Source organism: Haliotis rufescens, unplaced genomic scaffold, assembly GCF_023055435.1.
Source record: "Haliotis rufescens isolate VD_foot unplaced genomic scaffold, xgHalRufe1.0.p SCAF_1, whole genome shotgun sequence".
Lineage (NCBI taxonomy): Eukaryota > Metazoa > Mollusca > Gastropoda > Lepetellida > Haliotidae > Haliotis > Haliotis rufescens.
In genome coordinates this window covers 16,246,256-16,269,904 of record NW_025963779.1, presented here as the reverse complement: position 1 = coordinate 16,269,904, position 23,649 = coordinate 16,246,256, and the positions used below count along the sequence as shown (strand labels likewise).

Below are 23,649 nucleotides of genomic sequence, written 5' to 3'. Positions count from 1 at the left end.
GGTTTCATGGGGTGTTCAACTGCGAAATTGTGTGATCTTCTACTGCTTTTTGTCTAATAACAATAACATCTGACTAAATACATCGCCAAGCCATCAATTCAGTTCATGTGTATAAGGACACAATGAAAATCCGCGCTTGAATAGCCCCAGCCGCTGGTGGTTGGGCATTATTTCCTAGGAACAACTTTTGCACGGGCAACCCAGTCAAGCATAACTTGCCCCCTTTTCAACGTATCGTAGGAGTGTCGGGTAGCTTGCTGGGAGTTATTCAGGTCGACATGTCAACAGCGCAGGTCACAGTTACTTTGACAGCAAGCAAACAGATCACTAGCAATGGAAACCATCGTGGATGCATTAAACGACATGGACGCATCACAGAAATTTAAAGTATTGTATGCTGTCGGAGGTGGTGTCGTAGCTGTCGTGTCGGTCGTTGCTATCACGAGGACACTGCTTTTCAAGTAAGTCGTTCCCAGTGAATACTAGTATTTATAATTCAAACGAGGTTAGCAGAAACAGCAAGCTTAAATGTTGTTGTTTTTAATTTTGGTGTCCTCAGAGAATATCCATAAAGATAAATCTGCCTTGTGAAAATTGTTCCGTTGCATATTCTGGGTTCGATCGTAGTGACACCAGTGGCTATTGCCAATTATGTCCCTTCTAAGCTTCTCCTATAGACCAATCAGATACTACCTCTGGTATCACTTGCGATTGCTTCAAACAAACTGGTGGCGCCCAGTCAGGACGATCTGATCGATAATCAAGATCTATATTGTGATAAGACGGATCTAACATCGCGGTGGGTGGGGGTGGTTGTGGAAATGGGATGGTTTCATAAAACACATGCTGGAGTCTGTTAGAGACTATATTTATTGTATGATTAAGGATACCAGTTTGCATTGGGTGTGTCAATCAATACCTCCAGGTTCAGATGCTGATATTTATGATATGCTCCTCTGACAAGTAATAGCTTGGACAGCTTTTCATTTCTTACCATTATGATCTGTATTTCTGATTACAACATCATGACAGAGGCATATACAGTAAACATTTCAGTGGGTATCAGTATAATGAATGTTCGAATCGTGCTAAGTTGTGGGCAGCACAGTGTTAAGCACACCGGTCCCTGAAACAGTAACCACGGATGCGTTCAGTGTGCATGTATATAAGTTGATGTCAACTTAAAATGAGACCTGACACTGTATCAGACAACCCCTAGCTATTCATTGATCTATTTTATAGAAAGACAAGGAAGGACTATCCCCGAGACACGGTGATCCTTCATCAGGTCGGTAGAGCTCCCTATGCCCCAAGCATGACGCCATTTGCTGTGAAGCTGGAGACCTACCTCCGGATGGCCAGGATACCCTACCAGGTAGATGAGTGTGTGTTGCTTCACGCCGCGGTCTTTTTACAGTATTAAAGCAATGTCATGGTTGCTGTAAATATTTAAATCTGATTCAAGAAAGCAAAGGGTTGACTCCATGAAAATCCTCCATGTCGCCTTTGCTCGATGACACTTTCAGCTTGATTGTAACCACCGATCCTTATGAGACGGCGACCGCCTCCGTGGTCTGGTGGTAGAGCGTCCACCCGTAGGCCGTGTCATACCAAAAGACGTTAAAAGATGGTACTTATTGTTACTCTGTCTGGCGCTCGGCATAAAGGGGCTAAAACAAAGTCTGGTCGGCTCGGAGTCAGTATACTGTGTCTGAGTGGGGTACTCATGTTAAACTGCGGTATAGTATCTCAGTGAGCAAGCACTATAAATCGGCATTAGTCTAGGCTAGTACAAGCAGCCACACACACGTGCATGCACGTCGCAAAATAAGTGCAATAATCTTGGACGCGACGTTAAACCCTATTTCACCCCACCTCACCTCTTTGTAGGTCTCAAAGCTACTCTATCGACATACACCATGTACTTGTCACTCATACTGCTGTGTTGAGAATGAGTGAGCGACGTGCACTATTATAACGACACACAGTAAGCCATGCCATACGATGAGCATGGCAGGTTCCGGCTGGAAATACACCGAGTTGTTTCTCCGCTGTAAATGCAAATAGCTGATAACTGTACTCAGTGCTATATCATTTCACTCTATGACGTCCTTCACAGAACGCTCATGGGATGGAGCCTTCATCAAAGGGCAAATTCCCCTGGATGGAGTACAATGGGCAGGAGGTAGCGGACACAACACTGTATCAACTTCCTCAACCAGAAGCTTGGGGTGGACCTCAACAGGGATCTGAGTCCTGCTGACAGAGGGGTAGCTCAGGCGATGAAGGTCATGGCGGAGGAACATCTGTATTGGTGAGAAAAGTCCGAATGTTAATATTTCAGCAGCACTGACAGTTCAAATAACCTAGTCGGAATGCTTTGTCGGTCCTTGCCGCTGTCTATATAAACTTTGACGTTTTCGAAGTATGATCTTTTTTCCGCGAAAACGTTGCATTGACTGGTCGGCTGGGAGTCAGTATACTGTGACTTAGTTAGATATTCATGTTAGATTGCGACATGGTATCTCAGTGGGCTAACACTATTAAATCGGCATTACAAGCATACAAGTACAAGCAACCACACACACGAGCATGCATGTTGCTTTGTACGTGTAATAATGTTGAAAGCGGCGTTAAGATATCTTCAGATACCGAGGACCAGTGAATGCCATAAAGTCATACATGCCATCATGTATTCAAGAAGTTGGAAGAACATGAATACATTAGTTGATATCCATAAAGATGCGTCATGCATTAATAAACGCCATGTTTCGTTCAGGCCTATTGGTTCAGGAAGACAGGAGCCAAGTTCACTCAAATCTTTGATTGAATTAACACTTTCGTTTCAGGTTTCTTGTCCTCTTCCGATGGAGATTTGACAACGACAAATCATTTTTATCAAGTGCATTTAATTTCAAGTTCGGCAAATGTACCATGTGGATGTATCGACAACATCTTAACAAGCAAACATGGACTCAAGGCTTGGGGCGACACACAGAAGGGGAGATAACTGAGATGTTTAAGAAGGATCTACAATCCATGTCTGACTTCATGGGTATGCATAAGCTGTGCCCATACATTGTATTCATTTATAGATATAGATGAAATGTGCGCATTCGTGTGTTCCAGTGGGTGTATGACAAAGCGTTGCCAATCAAGGCGTGAAAATTAATAACCTGGATGATAGGGCGAGATGTGCACAGCGACCCCTGTAGGAAGGGAGTAGGCCGCCACAGTCAGGGGGAGGTAACTGCCTTCGTGAACAGACTCTGTTACCTCCTTCTGATTCTGAGATATCCAGGCTTTATCTGCGTGTATTGGTACGTCTTAGATGCTTCGCTTACAGATCAAACGCCGAGTGTACTTTATCCTGCAATAAAGTACACTTTTTGAGTTACGTCATAATGTGCTGACGTCACAACGCTGTTCAAATTACCTCCCCCGTAAGCTAACGTATCCTTGTTAACATCGTTCTTTCATAACTTCGAAGCAAGATTATTATTTATCAGTTATTGATCGGTGAAATAAGGTCTTTTCACTTGTTGAATGTTATTACCTGGGAAGAAATCTGGCAAGATGGTGTCAACCATCACTCATACCGCGGGGTTTTCCCAAACATATTTAAACCACTATGTATGTGCAGTAGTAGTGTTTTATCATGTTCAAAACGTACTTTGTCTCTCATTGTGAGGGTAGAGCCAATCAGGAGGAAAGGCGCGTCAGTTGTCCCTGTTCGAGGATTTTCAAGTTATAAGGTCACTACATATGACAGGTTCATTTTTAACCCTTTTAAAAAACGCTCTACCCCCATTTTTTGTGTGAAAGAGTATTGTGTGGCTATTATAGTTAAAGTTGGTTGGTTTGTTGTTTGACGCCGCACTCAGCAATATTCCAGCTATATGACGGCGGTTATTATTATTATTATAGTTAAGCACGAGGACGCTTTGACGTTTATCACTAAATGAAATGGTCCTGTGTTTCTAACTTATACGCTCCGTATAAAAGGATAGAACCATATCTACGAGGCAAATCCAAACTGGCGACTGACACATGGATTCCTAAAAGTCCCACAATGTATGAATTATAGTCATGGCTTCCACGAGCGTTCTTTCCATTTACGCTGACATAATATAACGGAAATACTGCTGTCATAGCTCGGCCTCTTAATAATTATTATTTCTTCCGCAAAAGTGAAACTTGAGTTAAAAAATTATATATTGGAGTGGACTGAATGGAGGGTCGGGCTTGTCACGAGGTCTCGTCTCAATTTACAAAGGAAATCATATAAATATATATTAACATGCACACTAGCTTGGTGTACATTGCGAGACATACGGTATGGACATTTCAGGATAATTTAAATTTCTCTCTGTCGCAGAAATTAATATATGTGTACAGCAAAACTGACATGTAATGTTAAACTGTGGACGACCCATGTCCATGTAATGCTAAATGTGATACAGCATATTATAGAGGCAGTCTTTGTCAAGTTGCTGGAATAATCGTAAGTTTAATGTTTTCTGACTCTCAGCTTTTAAGCTTCATTAGCATTCAAGCTGAAATGAAAACAATGATACTATTCTACTTTCAAACGAGTCTGCTTTCGTCAGTTTCCATTCTTTCATTCAGGACGTACTACTGCATGCATCAAAATACTTATTCGTTCGTTTTTGTCACTCATACTGCAAGGATTTTATGCTAATGTCCTATCTTGTACGCTCTCTGTTGTTTGATGTGTTCATATTCATCAGTCCACACATGCGGTTGTTCCAGGGACGAAGAAGTTCCTGATGGGAGACGAGCCCTGTGAGGCTGACTGCGCTGTGTTCGGTCAGCTGTCACAGTTCTACTGGCAGTTCCTGGGCACTGGGCATGAGGACATCATTAAAGGTAACGTCGATTATGGGATTATGAATCTTTTTCAGCACCGTAACTGACCTTCATCGAGCTGACATGACGTGACACAGCCGAAATAACTGTTGAATTTACACGTAGTTCTTAGCTCCATCATGTGCGTGACTCTAAAACGTGTCTACCAGGTGTTTGGTACAAACATGAACACATACGTATGGTGTGGCAATGCCTATATTATGATAAACAAAGGGTAAAGTAACAATGGAAATGGAAAATTTGCGCATATAATGTCCTTACTCGGTACACTGGCCTATTGTCGAAACATGCTACGGTACCTCGATGTTTTAATTTGTATTTGCGTCAGACCGCTTCCGTGGTCTAGTGGTAGTGGTAGCGTCCGCCCGGAGAGCGGGAGGTTCGGGGTTCGATACCCGGCCGCGTCATACCAAAAGACGTATAAAGATGTTACTTGTTGTTACCCTGTCTAGCGCTCGGCATTAAGGGGCTGAAACAATGTATGTCTGAGTGTCATGTTAGATATTTGCGGCATGGTATCTCAGTGAACTAGCACTATAAATCGGCATCAGTCCGGACTAGTACAAGCAAGCACACACACACACACACACACACACACACACACACACACACACACACACACACACACACACACACACACACACACACACACACACACACACACACACACACACACACACACACACACACACACACACACACGTGCATGCACGTCGCTATATAAGTGCAATAATCTTGGACGCGACGTTAAACCCAATTTCACCTTGTATTTGGGTCAAACAAAGTCACATGACCGATAAATATTTTTGAAAAATAGATTAATCGCACACAAGAGAAAAACATGGCAAATCATCATTCAGGGTGTTACCTCGCCTCTCAAAGCATGATGTGAAAGCCCAAAATGACACGTCACAAGTCAGTATCGTGTTTGCCTCCGTGTGCTTCTATGCAGTCAAAGTGCAGAATGTCAGTCCAGGGCCAGGCAAGGGCCTCATGAAATCCACCTCCACCTCCGCCATATTGAGGAAAGATCTGCTGACGGGGCGGGCCATGGCAACACATTCAGAGGAAGATTTTTACAAATGCAGTCCAAATACCTGCGTGAGCAGTGGTACGAGCAAACGTTCAATACAATGAAGACGTCATTCAATTTCTACAGGGAAAATGTCTAGTGACCGGACGGGTTATTTATTTTCAATGGCGATGAACGCCTCTTGTGAGACTGGGTCTGGTGTTATGTTGAAACGTCATGACAAATCCATAGATAATTTTTTCTGGGTAACGTGCGCATGTCGAAATTCATCGCGACATCGGTGAACATGTGAACGCCTGTCACGTAGGTGTTTAAAAATATCAGAGAGATCGCTGCGTGGCAGTAAAAACACGACGTCAAAGGCGTCTGTTCCAGCCTCCCCGCAGGTAATTTTTCGAAAAGCGTGGCATCTTAATGTTTTATTAAATCTCTCAAATAGAATTATAGTTTTTTTCTGGCATGCAATATATTTGAATAGCATTATTATGCACAAGGCTTGCCGTTGCTATAAAATGTTGGCTTTAACACTCCCAACTTCAACAATTTTAATACAAGACGCGCGCATACTGCTAATAATAATATCATGTCCGACCACCGTGTATGTGTATAGCAGAAAGGTTAATCCATCAAACCACAAATGATTTGAACCCAATTCATATAGTGTTAATGCAATGTGCAGTAAAACAGTAGTGTCACACTAACTTTTGTTGCTGAGTATATTTATTCCTTTCCAGACGAGAAGTATTTCGTTCATTTGAAATTATATTTATAAAATATTGAACTTTATTTTCAATTTCGGTTCTCAAATTATTTTCCTGCGTTTGTGAAGTTCAAAGGAGAAGAACAGAAATAATTTGCATCTGATATGATGCTGTCATTGTTTATTGTTTACTGTTGATGGACATGCTCTTTCTCTTTGTTTTCCCCTCCTAGACAAATACTCTAACCTGGCAGCCTACTGTGAACGTATGAAGGACTCATTCTGGCCCGACTGGCACCAGTGCATCACACACGGAGGGACAAGGGAGGCAACCAAGTAGTAACTGCAGATTCCCTAATGTCGCAAAAGGTATTACGAAGTGTTGGCATAATATATAACATACAAATGTAGTCTCTGAAACGAAGGGGGCCGAACATTTTTTTCTCACCTTAATGTTTCTGTCAGCGATATAAATTCATACTTTCTTTCAAAATGAAATACGAGAAATGTCCTGTGTTTCATGTAATTCACCATTCTGTTAAACTAGAATAATATCTTGTTGTAAAACACAACCTACTGGCTGAATGTGTTGCAAGTCACATTTATCTTAACCAGATAAAGGTATATGTTTCCGGAGTGACTCTTTAGGGGATATAATATAATGAATACCATTGTGTACCTGTTGTCGGTGTATTACAGTTTATGAGATTATTGTTTCTTACACACCTGTGGGTGAGAAACCCATTCAAGATAACTGGTATCAAACATATGTGAGTGAGTGAGTATGGTTTTACGCTGCTTTTAGCAATATTCCAGCAATATCACAGCGGGGGACACCAGAAATGGACTTCAAACATTGTACAAAACATATGCAGGCCTGTAATTGGCTACTCCATAGTGATGACCTGAGGTCAGATGATGACGGACTACGTTTTTGACTGTAAGTTGCTCATGCTTCAGTCGAATGTTCACCTACGCCTGTGTTGACCTACAGGAGGCCCGTGAAGACACCGGGCTAGAATAGGTCTTCAGCAACCCATGCTTGCCGTAAAAGGCGACTATGCTTGTCGTAAAAGGCGACTAACAGGATCGGGTGGTCAGGCTCGCTGACTTGGTTGATGCATGTCATCGATCCCAGTTGCGTGGATCGATGTTCATGATGTAAATCACTGGACTGTCTGGTCCAGACTCGATTATTTACAGACCGCCGTCATATGGCTGGAATATTGCTGAGTGCGGCGTAAAACAACAAACCAACCCAAACCAAACCAAAACCTACAGGACCATGTCATAATATGGGTAATAACATAGAAACAAAGTCGTCCTCCTCTGCGAGTTTGTTCGTTATTATTATCAGTTACATTGTCTGTTGTTATGTCAACGTTATCATTTTTTAGAGTGTAAACCCCCTGGATGCCACGGCGACACATATGTCCATCCTCTTCAACCCTCACTTCGAAGTCGAATAAAATTCAAAATACATCACGCAAACTAATACACTTCACAGTTTTGAAATCCCTCTTCTGGTTATCATTTGCTGTCATTTTAGGCAAAGCAAAATTACTGAAAGTGACTTCTGAAATTCAGGTAGATTGTAAATCTAGCCAAATCACAATTCACAGCGTTATTTACTGTGTGTTTAGAAATCAAAATATTGGATATTAACCTCGAATAATTAAAACAGAAAAAAGCATATTAGGGACCAGTGGTATGATAATTCTGAAACGTCGCTTATGTTTTGGAAAATACGCATACACGAACGCCGAAGTGTACGTTCCGCCATATTGGATTGTGTTTACAAAATGGCGGTTATGAGACGCCTATTCGATCAGGTGTATTTCAAACTCAGATGCTATACATGCATCCCTGAATACCTCATATATTTAAGATACAAATGACAATCTGTCACCAATGCAAATTATCTAGATGAAATCATGCGAAATAAATGAGGTGTGGAAACGAACACTGTGCTCGGAAAACTTTACTTGCTGAAATGTAAACAAAGCATGTCATACGGAAGTAAACATTGTTGTTCATATGTGGTAATTTCTTTGAGGTGTAAACTTTTAACTCGGCATCCAGCGTGTTCTTTGTTTTTGTATTGTTTGAAATATCATCATCGCCTTGATAATCCACAGACATGGCGGAAACCTTTCTGTGTAGGGTCACATTATTAATGATTAGTAAGCAATACATGGTCAAGTCAGCGAGTCTGACCACCCGATCCCGTTTGTCGCCTCTTACGACAAGCATAGTCACCTCTTACGACAAGCATGGGTTGTTGCAGACATAAACAAACAAACAGAAGACCCTCTCACCACTATCTACACACTATTTCCAAACATCCTCGATTCAACTCTGACACAAACTTGTTTTACTTCAAGACTGTCTTACTGTCTTCATCAAACTTAACTGCTTGACAAAAGAAAGTACACACTTGAAAGTTGGATTTCATCAAACAATTACAAACGTTATCAAAACGTTACCATAGCTAGGAACCCGTGAAGATCCGGGATAGAATAGGTCTTCAGCAACCCATGCTTGCCGTAAAAGGCGACTATGCTTGTCGTAAAAGGCGACTAACGGGATCGGGTGGTCAGGCTCACTGACTTGGTTGATGCATGTCATCGATCCCAGTTGCGTTGATCGATGTTCATGATGTAAATCACTGGATTGTCTGGTCCAGACTCGATTATTTACAGACCGCCGTCATATAGCTGGAATATTGCTGAGTGCGGCGTTAAACAACAAGCAAACAAACAAAACCATAGCTAGGGATTCAAATTGTCTTTTCATTAATAGCCACCATCAAACATGGGGGTATAGCTTCTTGCCCTTGTGTGTATACAATGCCCTTATCAAACTGCATGAGCGTATTATCCTGGCCCCCTAATGTAAATGAAGGGAGTGGTTATTAAGAGCAGCATGGAACCGAAACATTTCCCTTGTCCTGAAACTCTTTTGTTGAAGTTGCCATGCTTGATTTGGACAGTAAATCACGAGGAAGTTCACAACAGACCAAGAGGAAATTAATTACAGCATTTACATTTCAACCCGCCACGGAATAATAAGCTGTTGAATGTGATTGACTGTATTATGGAAGATATTTGACTCTCTGTGATTTCAACAAAGGAATCATGTTATCAATATTCTATGTTGTCGGCTATATCCTCTTAATGATTCAGAACTGTGTAAAACACGTGACAGGAAAGTGTTAACTGCAATCTAATCTACAATTAGGAAATTACCATATTCCCAATGGTTAGATATGCAGTTTCCTCACATTATATTTCATAACGATGCACAACGTTGAATAGAGCAGGTCACGATTTAGCTATGGAGCACGTTCGGGTATGTGAGATTAGTTGAACGTCACTTTGAACACTACTTCAGTTACATTACGGCATGTCAGCTTTAACTGAAAAGTAAAGGAAAGTAAAGCAGGTCGTAGATGTGTAGAACTTTGGTTAAAAACCTTTCAGCTCGGGCATGGTTTTGAAAAAGCTAGAAAGATAATCAGGGCAAATCTGGACTCGTTCACAGGGATCATCATGTCTGCACATTACGAAAAACGTATAGCAAAAGTATTGATAGAATCTATATTATATTTTTTCATTGCAAAATATCAATGCAAACTATGTTACCGTATGAAATGTTTTGTTGGTAAGATATAGAGGTTATCACGCGAGTGTGTTTGGGGATGGTAAATATCTTGCATTAGGAATAAACATTGTATTTAGCAAGCCTTGGCGAGCTAAATACATAGTGTTCATTTCTACTGCAGGATATTTACCATCCCCAAACACACAAGCCTGATAACCTCTTTATCATATAATGTCATTCTTTAATTCTGTGCTTCAAAATCGCTTTCCCTCTCTCACAAACATTACCGAAACATTGCAAGTTTTCCAGGAATGCGCGCACAAATATTTATTACGTCACAGGGAAGTGATGCGTCAGTCGGACAGTGACAGTAGTCAATATAGTTCCAACTGAAATCTGTTTCTTATACAGTGGTGAAGCAACATACATGTATACGCAAAACAACAATTGTTTTTAATTGCCTTTCGCGGCAATCCATCGGGCTGTCCGCCAGAGTAACTACCCTGGTCTATGAGACGTTACGGACACGTTCAGACGTTGTTGACAGTCGGTCTGTCCTGTCATAACGTTAAGAAGTGTAGTCAGATGTACACACTGTGACAAAATGAAACAAGGTAACAATTCAAACATATTTCCGCCAAATCCAGCTTTTTTAATTTGTGGTAATTGAAGGTTTCAAGCCGCAGAGATCTACAAGCACAGATCTAGGTATTGATCCCGCTTGGCTAGGCCTAGTGCCCTCGCAAAACTGCTTCGCAATTTACATCTCCAAAGTTGCCAAAACTTATAAAATGCCTTAGCTACGTCACAATTAGACACTGATTTTCAGTATATTAGACTGCTCTTTTGATAATGATCGCGATTTTCCCTGTAGTTTATCCAGATTACCGATGATTAATTTTGACTCAATCGCCGAATGACGAGGGCGACGCCATGTTTGTTTATAAACAGTGAAAGTAGTCCCCATTTGACCATCTCAATCCGCATATGACCCCAACGGATATCGTTTTTATCCTTGGCTTTTTCCTGCCGAGAAACCTACCCATTGTATGATAATTGCTTTTATACGGCTCATGTAATGTGGAGTGAGTGAGAGTGATTAGTGGGTACGTACTGTGTACATAACTGTGGAATGCTGACAGGGACTTTCACGCATTCTCGCATGTTAGCATGTTAAGCTTGTTTCAAAAGATCGAGGTCGAGAGGCCCGTTACATTATGCCATACATATCCTTTTTCGTCTTAATGATTCAGGACTGTGTATACACGGGACAGGAAAGTGGTAACTGCAACTGGGTGCGTGCGTGCGTGCGTGCGTGCGTGCGTGCGTGCGTGCGTGCGTGCGTGCGTCTCTCGCATCCTGTATCCTTAATTACACAATTCCATACAGTGTCCAATCAAGAAGGTCCATTACCTGCCACATCACGTCAAGTTACTTATTAGTCCAGACATAATTAAGCCAGTTTGATATACACACTGCAACATAAACTCACATCTCCATCCTCCCTTGTCAACTACAACACAGCCATGCATCTAGAGTTTAAAAGACACTGACTGACACTTGGTTATCGTTTCATCACGCCGCTTCCTACTCATACAAAATAACACGTGCAAAAGAAGCTTTGATCTTTGGTAATCTCATCAATAGGATATTGCAAACTTTCCAGACGCATTTGATACTATTGTTATGTATTTTCATGGTGAAAAACGCCACAACATTTTCCGCAAATCTGAGTACAAATCATGTTTTTTCGGGAACAGTCTATTTTTATTCAAGGCAATCTAGTCCTAACCCTATGGCGTTTATGTGAATGAAACTGTTTGCAAACCTAACAATTACCTACATGCTTTTTCCAGAAACATCTGGTGCTGTTCCTACTGCTGGTACACCCTGTTTTAGAGCCTGCTATGGCATCCTCCCGAGCTGCAAGTCGAGATGCAAGTCGAAATGCAGGTGGGAATGCAAGTCGAGATGCAAGTCGAGATGCAAGTCGAAATGAGAGTCGAGATGCAAGTCGAGACGTAAGTAGTGATGCCAGTCGAGACGCAAGCAGTGATGCCAGTCGAGATGCCAGTCGAGATGGAAGTAGTGATGCAAGTCGAGATGCCAGTCGAGATGCAAGTCAAGATGCAAGCAACGATGCAAGTCGAGATGCAAATAGTGATGCCAGTCGAGATGCAAGTCGAGATCCCAGTCGAGATGCCAGTCGAGATGGAAGTCACGTTGCAAGTCATGATGCAAGTCGAGATGCAAGTCGAGATGGAAGTCGAGATGGAAGTCGAGATGGAAGTCATGATGCAAGTATTAATGCCAGTCGAAATGCAAGTATTGATGCAAGTCAAGATGCAAGTCAAGATGCAAGTCGAGATGCAAGTCAAGATGCAAGTCGAGATACAAGTCGAGATGCAAATAGTGATGCCAGTCGAGATGCAAGTCGAGATGCCAGTCGAGATCCCAGTCGAGATGCAAGTCGAAATGCAAGTCGAGATGGAAGTCATGATGCAAGTCGAGATGAAAGTCGAGATGCAAGTCGAGATGCCAGTCGAGATGCAAGTAGTGATGCAAGGCTAGATACATGTCAAGATGCGAGTCAAGATCAGTGTGAACCGTGTCGCTGTTCTTTTTGTGGAGAGAAGGTTAAAGCTGATTGTTCGTATCGGAAACTAGACAAGGTCCCATCCAATCTGTTACCCAACATAACTGAGCTCAATCTTTTAGGAAACAACATCCATCGTTTGGAAAATGGATCTCTCAGTTATCCAAATCTTACCATATGTAACATATCTTCCAATGGTCTGAAAGATATTGAACTTGGTGTGTTTCATCAACTGAAAAACCTTGAGATTTTACACCTTGATAATAATGATTTATCTATAACAGAGGTCTTTCGTCACAGACTGTTTAAACATCAGACAAAACTTAAGAAGCTCTATATTAACCAAAATGTTAAATCTCGCCCTTACGATGCTAGCGTAAACCCAACATTAGAATGTAGACACCAAAAAAGTGTATTCGAATATAGAACAAATTCGAGTTCCATACTGAAAGACATTCATCACAATGGGAATACATTTGGACACAATTCTTACCAAGGTTGTGCTTTCAAAGATTTAGTATCATTACACGAATTATACATTGATGGAACGGAAACACTACATTTTGGCAAGGAATTCAAGAATCTGAAGCACCTCCGGTCACTATCACTAGGGGGGCCGTTTAGGACATGTTACACGCGTTGCTTGAGGAATGACACATTTGAGAATGTGCCTCACTTACAGAATCTGGATCTGTCTTACTGTCTGTTGGTTGACATTGAACTATCATCTTTTGAAGTGCTAAAGAATCTAAGTAACCTCGAAATGTCACATAACAGATATCTGGGAATTCCAAAAATGGGACAAGCTATGTATGGATTGCAGAACTCGTCTCTGAGAGTGCTAATCGTAAACGGATTAGGACGTATAATGGGGCTTAGTACAAAGTTGAGAGCTAAAGATATCCAGTATCTAAAGAATACGAAATTAGAGGTATTGTACATTCAAGGAAACAGAATAGAAATAATTGATAGAAATGTAATGATTAACCTTCCAACATCTCTCAGAGGAATATCTATCAAAGGTAATCACCTTTCGTTTGGTCTTTACATGATGGTATTGTCCACGCTGACAAATTTGCAGTGGCTGGATGCCTCCCATCAAAGTACATCGTATGTTTCCTTCTTTGATACCGCAAGCCTTCATTCACGTAACCTTCTGCAACTGAAAAGACACATACCTTTCAGTGGCAATATTACACTTTATGTTCCTCCAAATGTTACATTTCTCGATGTAAGTCATTCTAAAATGGCTTTTGAAGTTATTCGTTTCGAAATCGGCCCAAACAAACTTATTGAAGCAGATTTTTCATTTAATTATTTTACCAGTTGGACGGGTCCCATCATAGGGCTAACACACCTGGAAAAATTATATGCTTCTAACAATTTCTGTGAATACCTAGCAGATGGAGTGTTAACATACTTTCCATCTTTAAAACATCTTGACATTGGTTCCAATTACCTTGGCTATACCCTTACGAATGACACATTTGGTGAAATACCTTTTCTAGAATATCTCGACTTATCAAATAATAAGATAAGTTCACTTCCAAAGCTAATCTTCAAGAACACAAATCTGCTTAAAATCCTAAATCTAAGTTCCAATTATTTGATGTCGTGGAATATAGAAATAAACAATTTTCATATGACAGTTATAAATTTATCAAGAAACACCTTTGACGAAGTTCCATCTCTTCTGCGCCATCAAGTCAGTTGTATGGTAAGTAGGGATTTTCAGCTGTACTTTAATGACAACCCTCTCAAGTGCAATTGCTTAACTTTGACTTCATTGAAATGGATGAGAGATCATGCTTCGAAATTACATAATCTTGATGACTTCAGCTGCCGTGATGACAGCAACAGACGACTATTCTTGAAAGACATCCATCAAATCATCTTCAAGCTTGACAAAAAGTGTTCCTCCTACCTAGGTATTTCTATCGGGGTTCTCTGTCTTGTGATGCTAGTTCTCTGTTTGTGCATAACAGGTATCGTGTACAGGTTCAGATGGAAACTGAGGTATCTTTACTATCTCATACGGATGAAACACAGGGGTTACCTTGCTGCTCGGGAGGAAGAAGAGGGTGGGCCACAGTTTGAGTTTGATGCCTTCATTTCCTATGCTGACGAGGACCGTGGGTTTGTTGTTGAGGACATGAGGCAGATATTGGAGGGACAGCATGGCCTTCGGCTCTGTATCCATCATCGAGACTTTCTCGTGGGGGAAGCTATTGCTGCCAACATTCTAAACGCTGTCAAATCCAGCAGGAGGACGGTGATCGTCCTGTCGAGGAATTTCTTGAGGAGCTACTGGTGTAAGTACGAAGTGGAGATGGCCAAGATGGAGAGCATCTACACTGGACGAAACACACTGCTGGTGGTAGTCCTAGAGAACATCCCTGTGAAGGACCTGACCCCTGATATTGTGGAGCTGATGCGTCAAGACTCCTACGTAGAGTACACGGATGATCGGGAAGGTCAGGAGGTGTTTTGGCAAAATCTTGAACGTGCTGTACGTATTGTGTAGTTGCTTGTTTAGATGTAGGAGCATGATCTATGTGAGTGTAGATGTTTCATAATTGATCTGGCTTTTTAACATTTCTAATTTCTTACATTTTACTTCAATGAAACCCAGAGATATATACTAAACAACAAAAGTTCCTGTAACATGGAATAAGATTTAATGCAAAGTTATATTTTATACCAAATCTGAAACAATTTCGGTTTGCAGCAGATACATGACTCCTGTAAGTTTTCAGATGGTGTAGTTTGCCATACTTACTTCAGAAAATCCATGATTTCATAAAAAAACATGAACAAGCAAAAATGTCAATTTACTAATCAATAGCGCGTGTGTCCACCTCTGGTTGCGATGCAAGCAACACATCGTCGTCTCATGGAATGGACCAGGCGTCGCAAGTCCTGTGGGATATCTGTCCATATCTGCTGGAGCATGTTTCGAAGTTCATGGAGTGTCTGTGCAACACGTGGTTGACGTAGAAGGCGCCGATCCATCTCATCCCATATGTGCTCGATTACTGAGAGATCAGGGGAGCCAGGCCAAGGGATGACATTCACGTTGTTTTGTTGAAGGGAATCCTGAACAAGTCGAGCAATATGAGGCCGGGCGTTGTCATGTTGAAAGGTAATGCCTGGGCCATGACGACGCAAACACGGTAGAATAACAGGGCCGATGATCTCGTCGCGGTAGCGCTGTCCATTGAGATTTCCCTCTACCACTATCAAACGGGTCCTCTGTCTTCCTGTAATCCCACCCCATACCATAACGCTGCCGCCCTCGAACCGATCTTCTTCCATGACACAATGATTGATGTAACGTTCACCTCGACGTCGGTACACTCGAATCCGTCCATCGCTATGGCTGAGGTGAAAACGAGACTCGTCAGTGAATAGAACTTGTCCCCACTGCATGGCCTTTCAGCGTAGACGCTGTCTGCACCACTGTAGACGTGCGCATGCTTGACGGTGGTTTCCTGTCAAAATGGGACGTCTGGCGGGTCTTCTGGCGACAATCCCTGCACATCAGAGGCGACGACGTACGGTTTGTGAAGATAATCGTCGAAGGCCAGGGATGCTTCTTGCAGTCACTGTTGTTGGCTGGAATCGATTTCGTAGGTGTGTTGTTCGAATCCAGTTGTCTTGTCGATTATTGGTTACGCGTGGCCTGCCATTCTGGGGATGGTCTCTGACTGCATTCGTCTGTTGCCAACGTTGCAATAAACACCAAATGGTGTTTCTGTGGACGTTAAGTTGTCTTGCAGCATCACGTTGACTCGACCCTGCTTCAAGCATGACAATGGCTCACAGACGCTCATTTTCGGACAGGCGTGGCATTACGTAATCGTTAATAATAGCGTATTTTTTTTGTTTTTCTGAGCGGTTGTTGTCAGCACGATGCTAAACAATGCATATTGAATCCCGTTAACGCACATGTTTTTATACCCATTCTTGGGTAGTGACATGCATGGGGCTTGCATAAAAGTTACTTGTTTGAAAAATACACTAAAATATTGGTGTTATCATTCATTTCCTTGTGTATTTTTGTTGAGGTTGCTGTTTGTTGTGCTTGGATTGATCATCCCTTCTTCACAATAACCTGATATATCTGCATGTCTAATGATAGGTTTATTTTTCCGTATGTTACCACTTTGTTTCTCCTCTGTAACACTATGCTGGGCACACAACAAGAAGTTGTCACAGAGGTATTGATCATGACTTACATAGCTTTCGGTTGATGTACTGGAATGCAGTTAAACCGTACATCTTGATGATTCTAGGACAGGTGTGTCTCGCGTATGGAGTTTCAGTCGTTTAAAAGTTGAAACATTTTAGTCTCTCAGTTCCAATACTCGCCTAACGTCCACCATCATGACGGTATCAGTGTCTCGAAGATGGAGTTTAATGAGTGAGTGAGTTTGGTTTAACGCCGCTTTTAACAGTATTCCAGTTATATCGCGGCGTGTCAGCTTAATGTGGGAGGAAAGCCCGAAGTGATGCAGGTCTCAGACGTTTACCACTTCGGTGAAACCAACGAGCACGGGTATGGTGCTGACAAACCTAGAAACATAATCGGGGCGAACCGGGATTCGAACCCACAATCATAGGTTTCTGGCGTGTCCAAGGGACGCAACTCAGCACAACGAATCGCGGCGCCTTAGACGACTGGGCCACCCGTGCCCCCGCAGATGGAGTTTAAGACACTTAGGATTTCATTTCAGTCACAGAAGGTTCTTTAGTATGTTTTCCATTGCGTGATACCGTGTTATTTCCTATGTAGAATTATGCTCGGCAATTCAGATGAGGGTGTGGCAGAAGTTTTGACTTTACATTGTTGTTCTAATGAAGTATGACCAAACGGTCAAAGCTAACCTTGATCACCGTAGGAGAGAGGTGTGTTTTGCAGAAGTTCTGACAGTACTAAAACTCCGTTTATACATGTACTAGTTTTCCACCTGAGATATGGCTAGAACTTATGGATAGCATTCCAATCACTCTCTTCAATAGCAATAGAATGTAAAGTATGTGTCCGTGCTGTCGGGGATTTAGTTGCTGTCTTATGGGGCCGTCACACCATGACGTTCTGGTCAGCGTTCTATGACGTTTGAGGAAACGTTGGTAGTCTCCCATGGTCGCTGGGATAGCGCCAGAAGAGCGTTGTGTGAACGCTAGGGAACGTCGGTGATCGCCGGGAATCGGCGGAGAACGCTGGTCCGGAAAAAAAGTTTTGAACATGCACAAAAGTTCTCACTGAGACCAGCGTTCTTCAACGTTTAGTTTTAAACGCTGAAGAACGTTTAAGAACGTTCGTGGAACGTTTTACTAACACACGCTTAGACACACGCTAGTCATGCGTTAGGCACACGTAAATCACACGCCAGATGTGTCATCCTCATTCTAGAACGCTCAAAAATTGAACGATTGAAATGTTCAGAGAACGTTGACCAGAACGTCATGGTGTGACGACCCCTTTACATGGAACTAAAATGAACAAAGTTCAATCATGTATATATCACTAGACTCGTACAAAACATTGCGGTTAGAGCTGGGACCTTTAACAGTCTGATGTACCACCTCATCTTAATCGATATGTTCAAGCATTAATATATGCACATTTTCTCGCATATATGGCTTTCCATTTTTGCATGTATCCACTTTACATGTACATATGAGCATGAGTTTAATTGTTACTGTATTTAAGAATTGTAAATAAACATGTTTGCTTCCATTTGCAGTAAAGAACTTATTTTTTCACAAGAGTGATTGAGTGATGCTTCACGCTGCGGTCGCCAACTACATGCATACTTGTAACATAATGGTCTGTAATAAATCGAATCTGGACCAGGCAATTTAGTGGTAAGATAGCCATGGGATAGGGGAGTCAAGTCATATCCCAACAAGATAATATGATTATGTGACACTTAATTAGAGCCCTTTTGACCTATGCATTTCTAAGCGTAAAAAAAACCTTCCATGTTCTTTTCATTCTCTTGAAAAACAAACCTGCAAATTGACATATATTAATTAGGAGATAAACATGCTGTGTTTTCAATGTAGAGCTAGGTTTCCTGTAGAATTACCCACGTTAAATTGAATTTTGATTTTTTTTTTGTTAGTTGATATATTGAGTGACACGGCATGGGTTTTGAGTGTTTTGAGTGGGTTGTCGATCTGAATTACGGATTCACCGACAACAGACTGTAAACAAAATATGGCCTTGTTTCTGCTCAAGCAGTGTGTTTGCACTGTAATACTTCACTCGAACATATGACAGGCATTGACAGCATGTAAGCACGGCATCTTGGTAAGCTAACATGACGTTGGGCCCCCTAAAGAAAACTAAGCAAGCTTTGCAAGGCTTTCGTTCTGCGCGGCACGTCACCATCTTGGCGTCATATCGCTCATTGTGACGCAAAGTGAACGTAACACTTTGACGGAACTATTGCCATACAAGAGTTACTTTCCCTGAAATTGTCTCCCTTTATCGTATGTGTCTAGCCCTCAGACAAACTGTTGACGTCCTTTTCACGTTAGTTCCACGTTGACAAGACAAAATGATGACAAATGGTCATGTATGAAGTTAATATCGCTTCATGCCGTTTGTTATTCTCTTGTAAATGTTTCGTTATAAACTGTAAATTTCTCTTTTAACTCGTCAATCGGAATGAATTTCTACCGCATAACTGTACGTTCTGTAAATGCTTAGTGAGAATGACCTATATCCGTTCTCCCATGTTGTTATTCTTTCAGAGCACTATTAATTTGCTTTATGCTGATTGGCTAGTTTACGCCAATGGCTACATTGTTTTCGCTGTTTGTGTAGTGGCCCATAGCTTCATAACAAACAACTGAAGATGAATTACTCATTATTTTACCCTCGCGGGGCAACTCACTATTCCTGTGAATAATCGAGTCGACAGGATGAAACCAGTGATATATTGTAAGCAATGATCAACGCCGTTGGGGTTCGATTAGGCATAATCAACCAATAATCAACCTGTTTGATTTATCAGCCTCAAAGACAAACACATGTTTCTGTGATTCTAATTGTATTCTAATAAGAATTCCCCACGGGTTGCAACAAATGAGTTTATAAAAAAAAATGGAGTTCATTTGAATCAAAATAGAAAACTGTACTTGGTATGGACACATAAATGGTTTAGTTTTACATGCAAGTCTGTATGTATCTCTATACGCTTGATAGGTGGTCATGTGATCAGGTACAAATGTGATGTTTAATATAATATAATTTCATATAGATAGCCCATTACTACAAAACATGCAGCAATATTCCAGCTGTATTACAGCGGCCTATACGAGATTGGGCCAGACAAATAGCTTTCGACGCCATGAACAGCGAACCTTCCAATCGAGATACGCTGATAATGCAGATCCCACACGGTAGCCACCCAATCCTCAGTTGTAGGCTTTTCAACCTATTAAACAGGAGGTGCTAAGACCTCGTCCAGTCCAGGGATATTCACCTGCTTGTCATGATTACACTACAAAAAGACAAGAAAGTGAGGCATTTGAAACGAGACACAGTTACCACATTATCAAATGTCCTCAGGTTCTTGCTGAATCCGTAGCCATGCGACAAAATTACACGATGCAACTGTGATGTCTAGATATGACTTCACATAGCAGTTTGTCTCTGTGTATACTCGCTAACAGACGCGGCAATGGCCATGGGTGACGTTGAAAGTAGTAGCACAAGATGGCGTCCCCGACCTATCCATCGTGTGGGATGCTTCGGATAGAAAAATAGTGAGTGAGTTGAGTTTAATTATTACGACGCTTTTAACACTCTTCCAGTTATATCGCGGCGTGTCAGCTTAATGTGGGAGGAAAGTCCGAGGTCATGCAGGTCTCAGACGTTTACCACTTCGGTGAAACTCACAAGCACGGGTATGACAAACCTAGAAACATAATCAGGCGAACTGGGATTCGAACTTACATTCAAAGTTTTTTTGCGTGCTCAAGGGAAACAAATCTGCACAGCGAATCGCGGCGCCTTAGACGACTGGGCCACCCGTGTTCCCGATGGAAACTTAGACTTGCAGGATGAATTGCAGACGATTAAATACACCATATAGTGATACAAAAATTACAATCGGACTTAAAACTCCATAAGTATCGAGGGGAATCAAAGCAACAGATCGACCTATCTCAATGTCAAAAAGTCAGCCCGTTATGTGGAAAAGACATTGAAACTAATCGGCATATATGGTAGTGACAGCCTGGTGGCTGGTGAGATGGAAAAAACATTTAATGTAAAGAAGGCATATGTCAAGTTCATCCAAGACGAACATGCATCAGTTGCAGTACATGATCAGTTTGACCAAAAGGCGTTACGGTTCATCAGCGCTTTGCACGCCAACACAAGTGCATTCCCCTTTGGCTCCAGAACAGTCACGGAATGCGGCCATCTCAGCCTTTTCATCTGCACACAACACCGCCACCACAAGATACAGTAGTTACCGAGGCAGACAATACGGGGGTGAAAAGGTAACTTATTTAGCAATCTCTACAACAGATCAACCCATAATGTGCAGACGAGAGCACAACCGACAAACATGGTGAATAGTTGTTACAGAGTTACTTCCCTTGACAATGGTTTGTTTGCATCCGGAAGCATTGACGGAGATGGGCGTTCCCCAGTGGTTGTAACTTCAACTTGGATAACTGATGGCATAAGAATACCTGTTGACAGTGTACCTCAACATTTTGAATTTACAAATCTTCCTTTTACTGACAAGAAGGCTGCATTTCTTGACAAATATATGATAGATACGCGATAAATCGCAAAGAACAATGAAGATCGAAGCGTGGTTTATTTCACGAGAAACCATTGTCCTATCATGACGTGATTTCTGGAGATTCGAATATAGGCTCGCAACTTGATGACGTCATATATTGGACGAATGTATTTTTTAGAGGAAAGTGTCTAGTAAGTTGTTCCCCAAGGCAAAAAGGTTGTGGATTCTTATAGATTCACGTTCGTCGTTCGGGTATATATATTTATACTGGTTTTTATTGTATACATATATAAAAAAATATTTATATCTTGTAAGTATTCATATTTCATTTTGTCATTCCGTCTTTGTATAAAACTTCAGATTCCCGACCTTTATGGACCTGCAGCGTCAGGAACAAGACGACAACACCTGTCCAGCATCGGTCATACTGTTGGACGACACCTTTAAGGAAGGGAAACACCGCCACTGCCACAAGACAGACGCCAGTGTAGTTGAAGAAGCTGATCAGCCTGGCGGACGCCAAAACCACTCAACCCTTGTTCGCATGGCGAACCGCACGAACTGCTGCGCCCAAAAGAGCCGAGGACATTGGACTTCGAGGTACTGCTGCTGCTACTACTACAAACAGAATAAACTACATTATGTTGTATAACTTCTCAGTATAACCGCAATGTTGTAAGATAATATATATAATTAAATGTTTTAACGAGAATTGTTACTGAACGAGAGATTGCCAAGGATTTCTTGTCTGAAGTCTTCGTCCATGGTGACATCATTCACAAAGGCGAATTTCATGCTTGCAACTGACCGGCACTTCAGTGGGAGTAGTCAGTGGTTTATGGACGAAACGTTTAAAATTCTTAAACGTTCGTTTCATCAACTACTGCCAATTCATACTTTTGTGCGTGCCAGCAGTAACATCAAGTTGATTCCTGTTGTGTTTGTGATAATGTCAAGAGGTAGAGTTTCTCCCCAACCATCCACAAGTCAAGACCAGCATCTTGGCTTTTGAACAAGCAGCATGGGAGGCATTGAGTAAAACCCTTCCAGATGCCCGCATCCATGGATGTCTGTCCCACCTCACTCAGGCAGTCTGGCGGAAATGTCAAGAAATTCATAAACTATATATTTGATCTTTATTTTAGTAAGTAGGAAATAAATAGCAATTTTATAGATATTTTATATATATCTTACATAAATATAATAAAAAGAAGTACTTGTTTACTTATAGGTAGCCTACATGGAGAACGATGCAATCCCACAAACTTGTAAGAAACATCATGGCACTCCCCTTCCTGCCGGCAGCCAACAACACCAGAATGTTCCCGCAGATAAAGGACCGTGTCCCCGCCCAGGGAAAACTTCGGGAACTGACGAATTATTTCCAAACCCAATGGATCGCTCATTCCACCTTCTCTCCCCCATCCTGGTCTGTTCAATATTGCTGTCAGGACCAACAACTTTCTTAAAGGTAATATTAAATCAAATATAACAAATACAAATGCACACAATAAAAATAAACTAATGTAATGTTTATGTATTTATTATGCTTATTTATTTATTATACATAAAATCGTTACAGGTTGCCACGGGCGTATAAACAACAAGGTGGGTGATAAGACCCAGTGTCTACAGACACATCCCAGAGCTTTTCCAAGAGACCAATCTCCTACCACTACAGACACGGCTGATTCAGGAGGGCCGACTCCGGGCCTATGTGAGAAAGTCCTCCACATCTCGTCAGGATGAGATATTCGACCTGTGGCAGAAATATACTAGCCACATAAAGAAACTGTGCACGGAGAATATATATACTGGATTGAAATACAACACAGCAAGAACAAAATGATGCAGACGCTGTAGCAGCTGAATGATCGGACCATAGGAAAATGTCAACGGGACCTGAACAACATCTGTTACGATGACGTCAGAAGATCAAAATGGAGTAGGGGGTCAAACGACAAAGTCACAAAGTCAATAACGGGTATGACCACCCTGTGCGTGAATCACAGCAGTGCATCGGCGACGCATGGAGTCCACCAAATGGGCATGG

At 41.7% G+C, this 23,649-nt stretch overlaps 2 protein-coding genes and 1 pseudogene across 2 annotated transcripts; all 3 read left to right on the top strand.

Annotated features, from left to right (window-relative positions):
- The first annotated feature begins 333 nt into the window (after window positions 1-333).
- Window positions 334-6,979, top strand: LOC124146983 (failed axon connections homolog). Its single transcript, XM_048383575.1, has 7 exons — window positions 334-461; window positions 1,243-1,405; window positions 2,190-2,314; window positions 2,850-3,055; window positions 4,774-4,890; window positions 5,843-6,001; window positions 6,857-6,979. Exons 1-7 carry the CDS (start codon window positions 334-336, stop codon window positions 6,961-6,963), a joined length of 1,005 nt encoding a protein of 334 aa, XP_048239532.1. The 3' UTR covers window positions 6,964-6,979.
- A 2,954-nt stretch (window positions 6,980-9,933) lies between these two features.
- Window positions 9,934-15,646, top strand: LOC125377908 (toll-like receptor 4). The gene is made up of 2 exons (XM_048391994.1): window positions 9,934-9,974; window positions 12,083-15,646. The coding sequence occupies exons 1-2, from the start codon at window positions 9,960-9,962 to the stop codon at window positions 15,344-15,346; spliced, it is 3,279 nt and encodes a 1,092-aa protein (XP_048247951.1). The 5' UTR covers window positions 9,934-9,959; the 3' UTR covers window positions 15,347-15,646.
- Window positions 15,647-22,434: 6,788 nt separating this feature from the next.
- Window positions 22,435-23,345, top strand: LOC125372519 (annotated as a pseudogene).
- Window positions 23,346-23,649: the final 304 nt, after the last annotated feature.

Coding starts and splice junctions, on each gene's coding strand:
- LOC124146983 (XM_048383575.1), top strand. CDS start 334: ATGGAAACCATCGTGGATGCATTAAACGACATGGACGCATCACAGAAA. Junction 1,406..2,189: donor GTGTGTTGCTTCACGCCGCG/GTCTTTTTACAG, acceptor GGCAGGAGGTAG/CGGACACAACACTGTATCAA. Junction 6,002..6,856: donor AAATACCTGCGTGAGCAGTG/GTACGAGCAAAC, acceptor TTCCCCTCCTAG/ACAAATACTCTAACCTGGCA.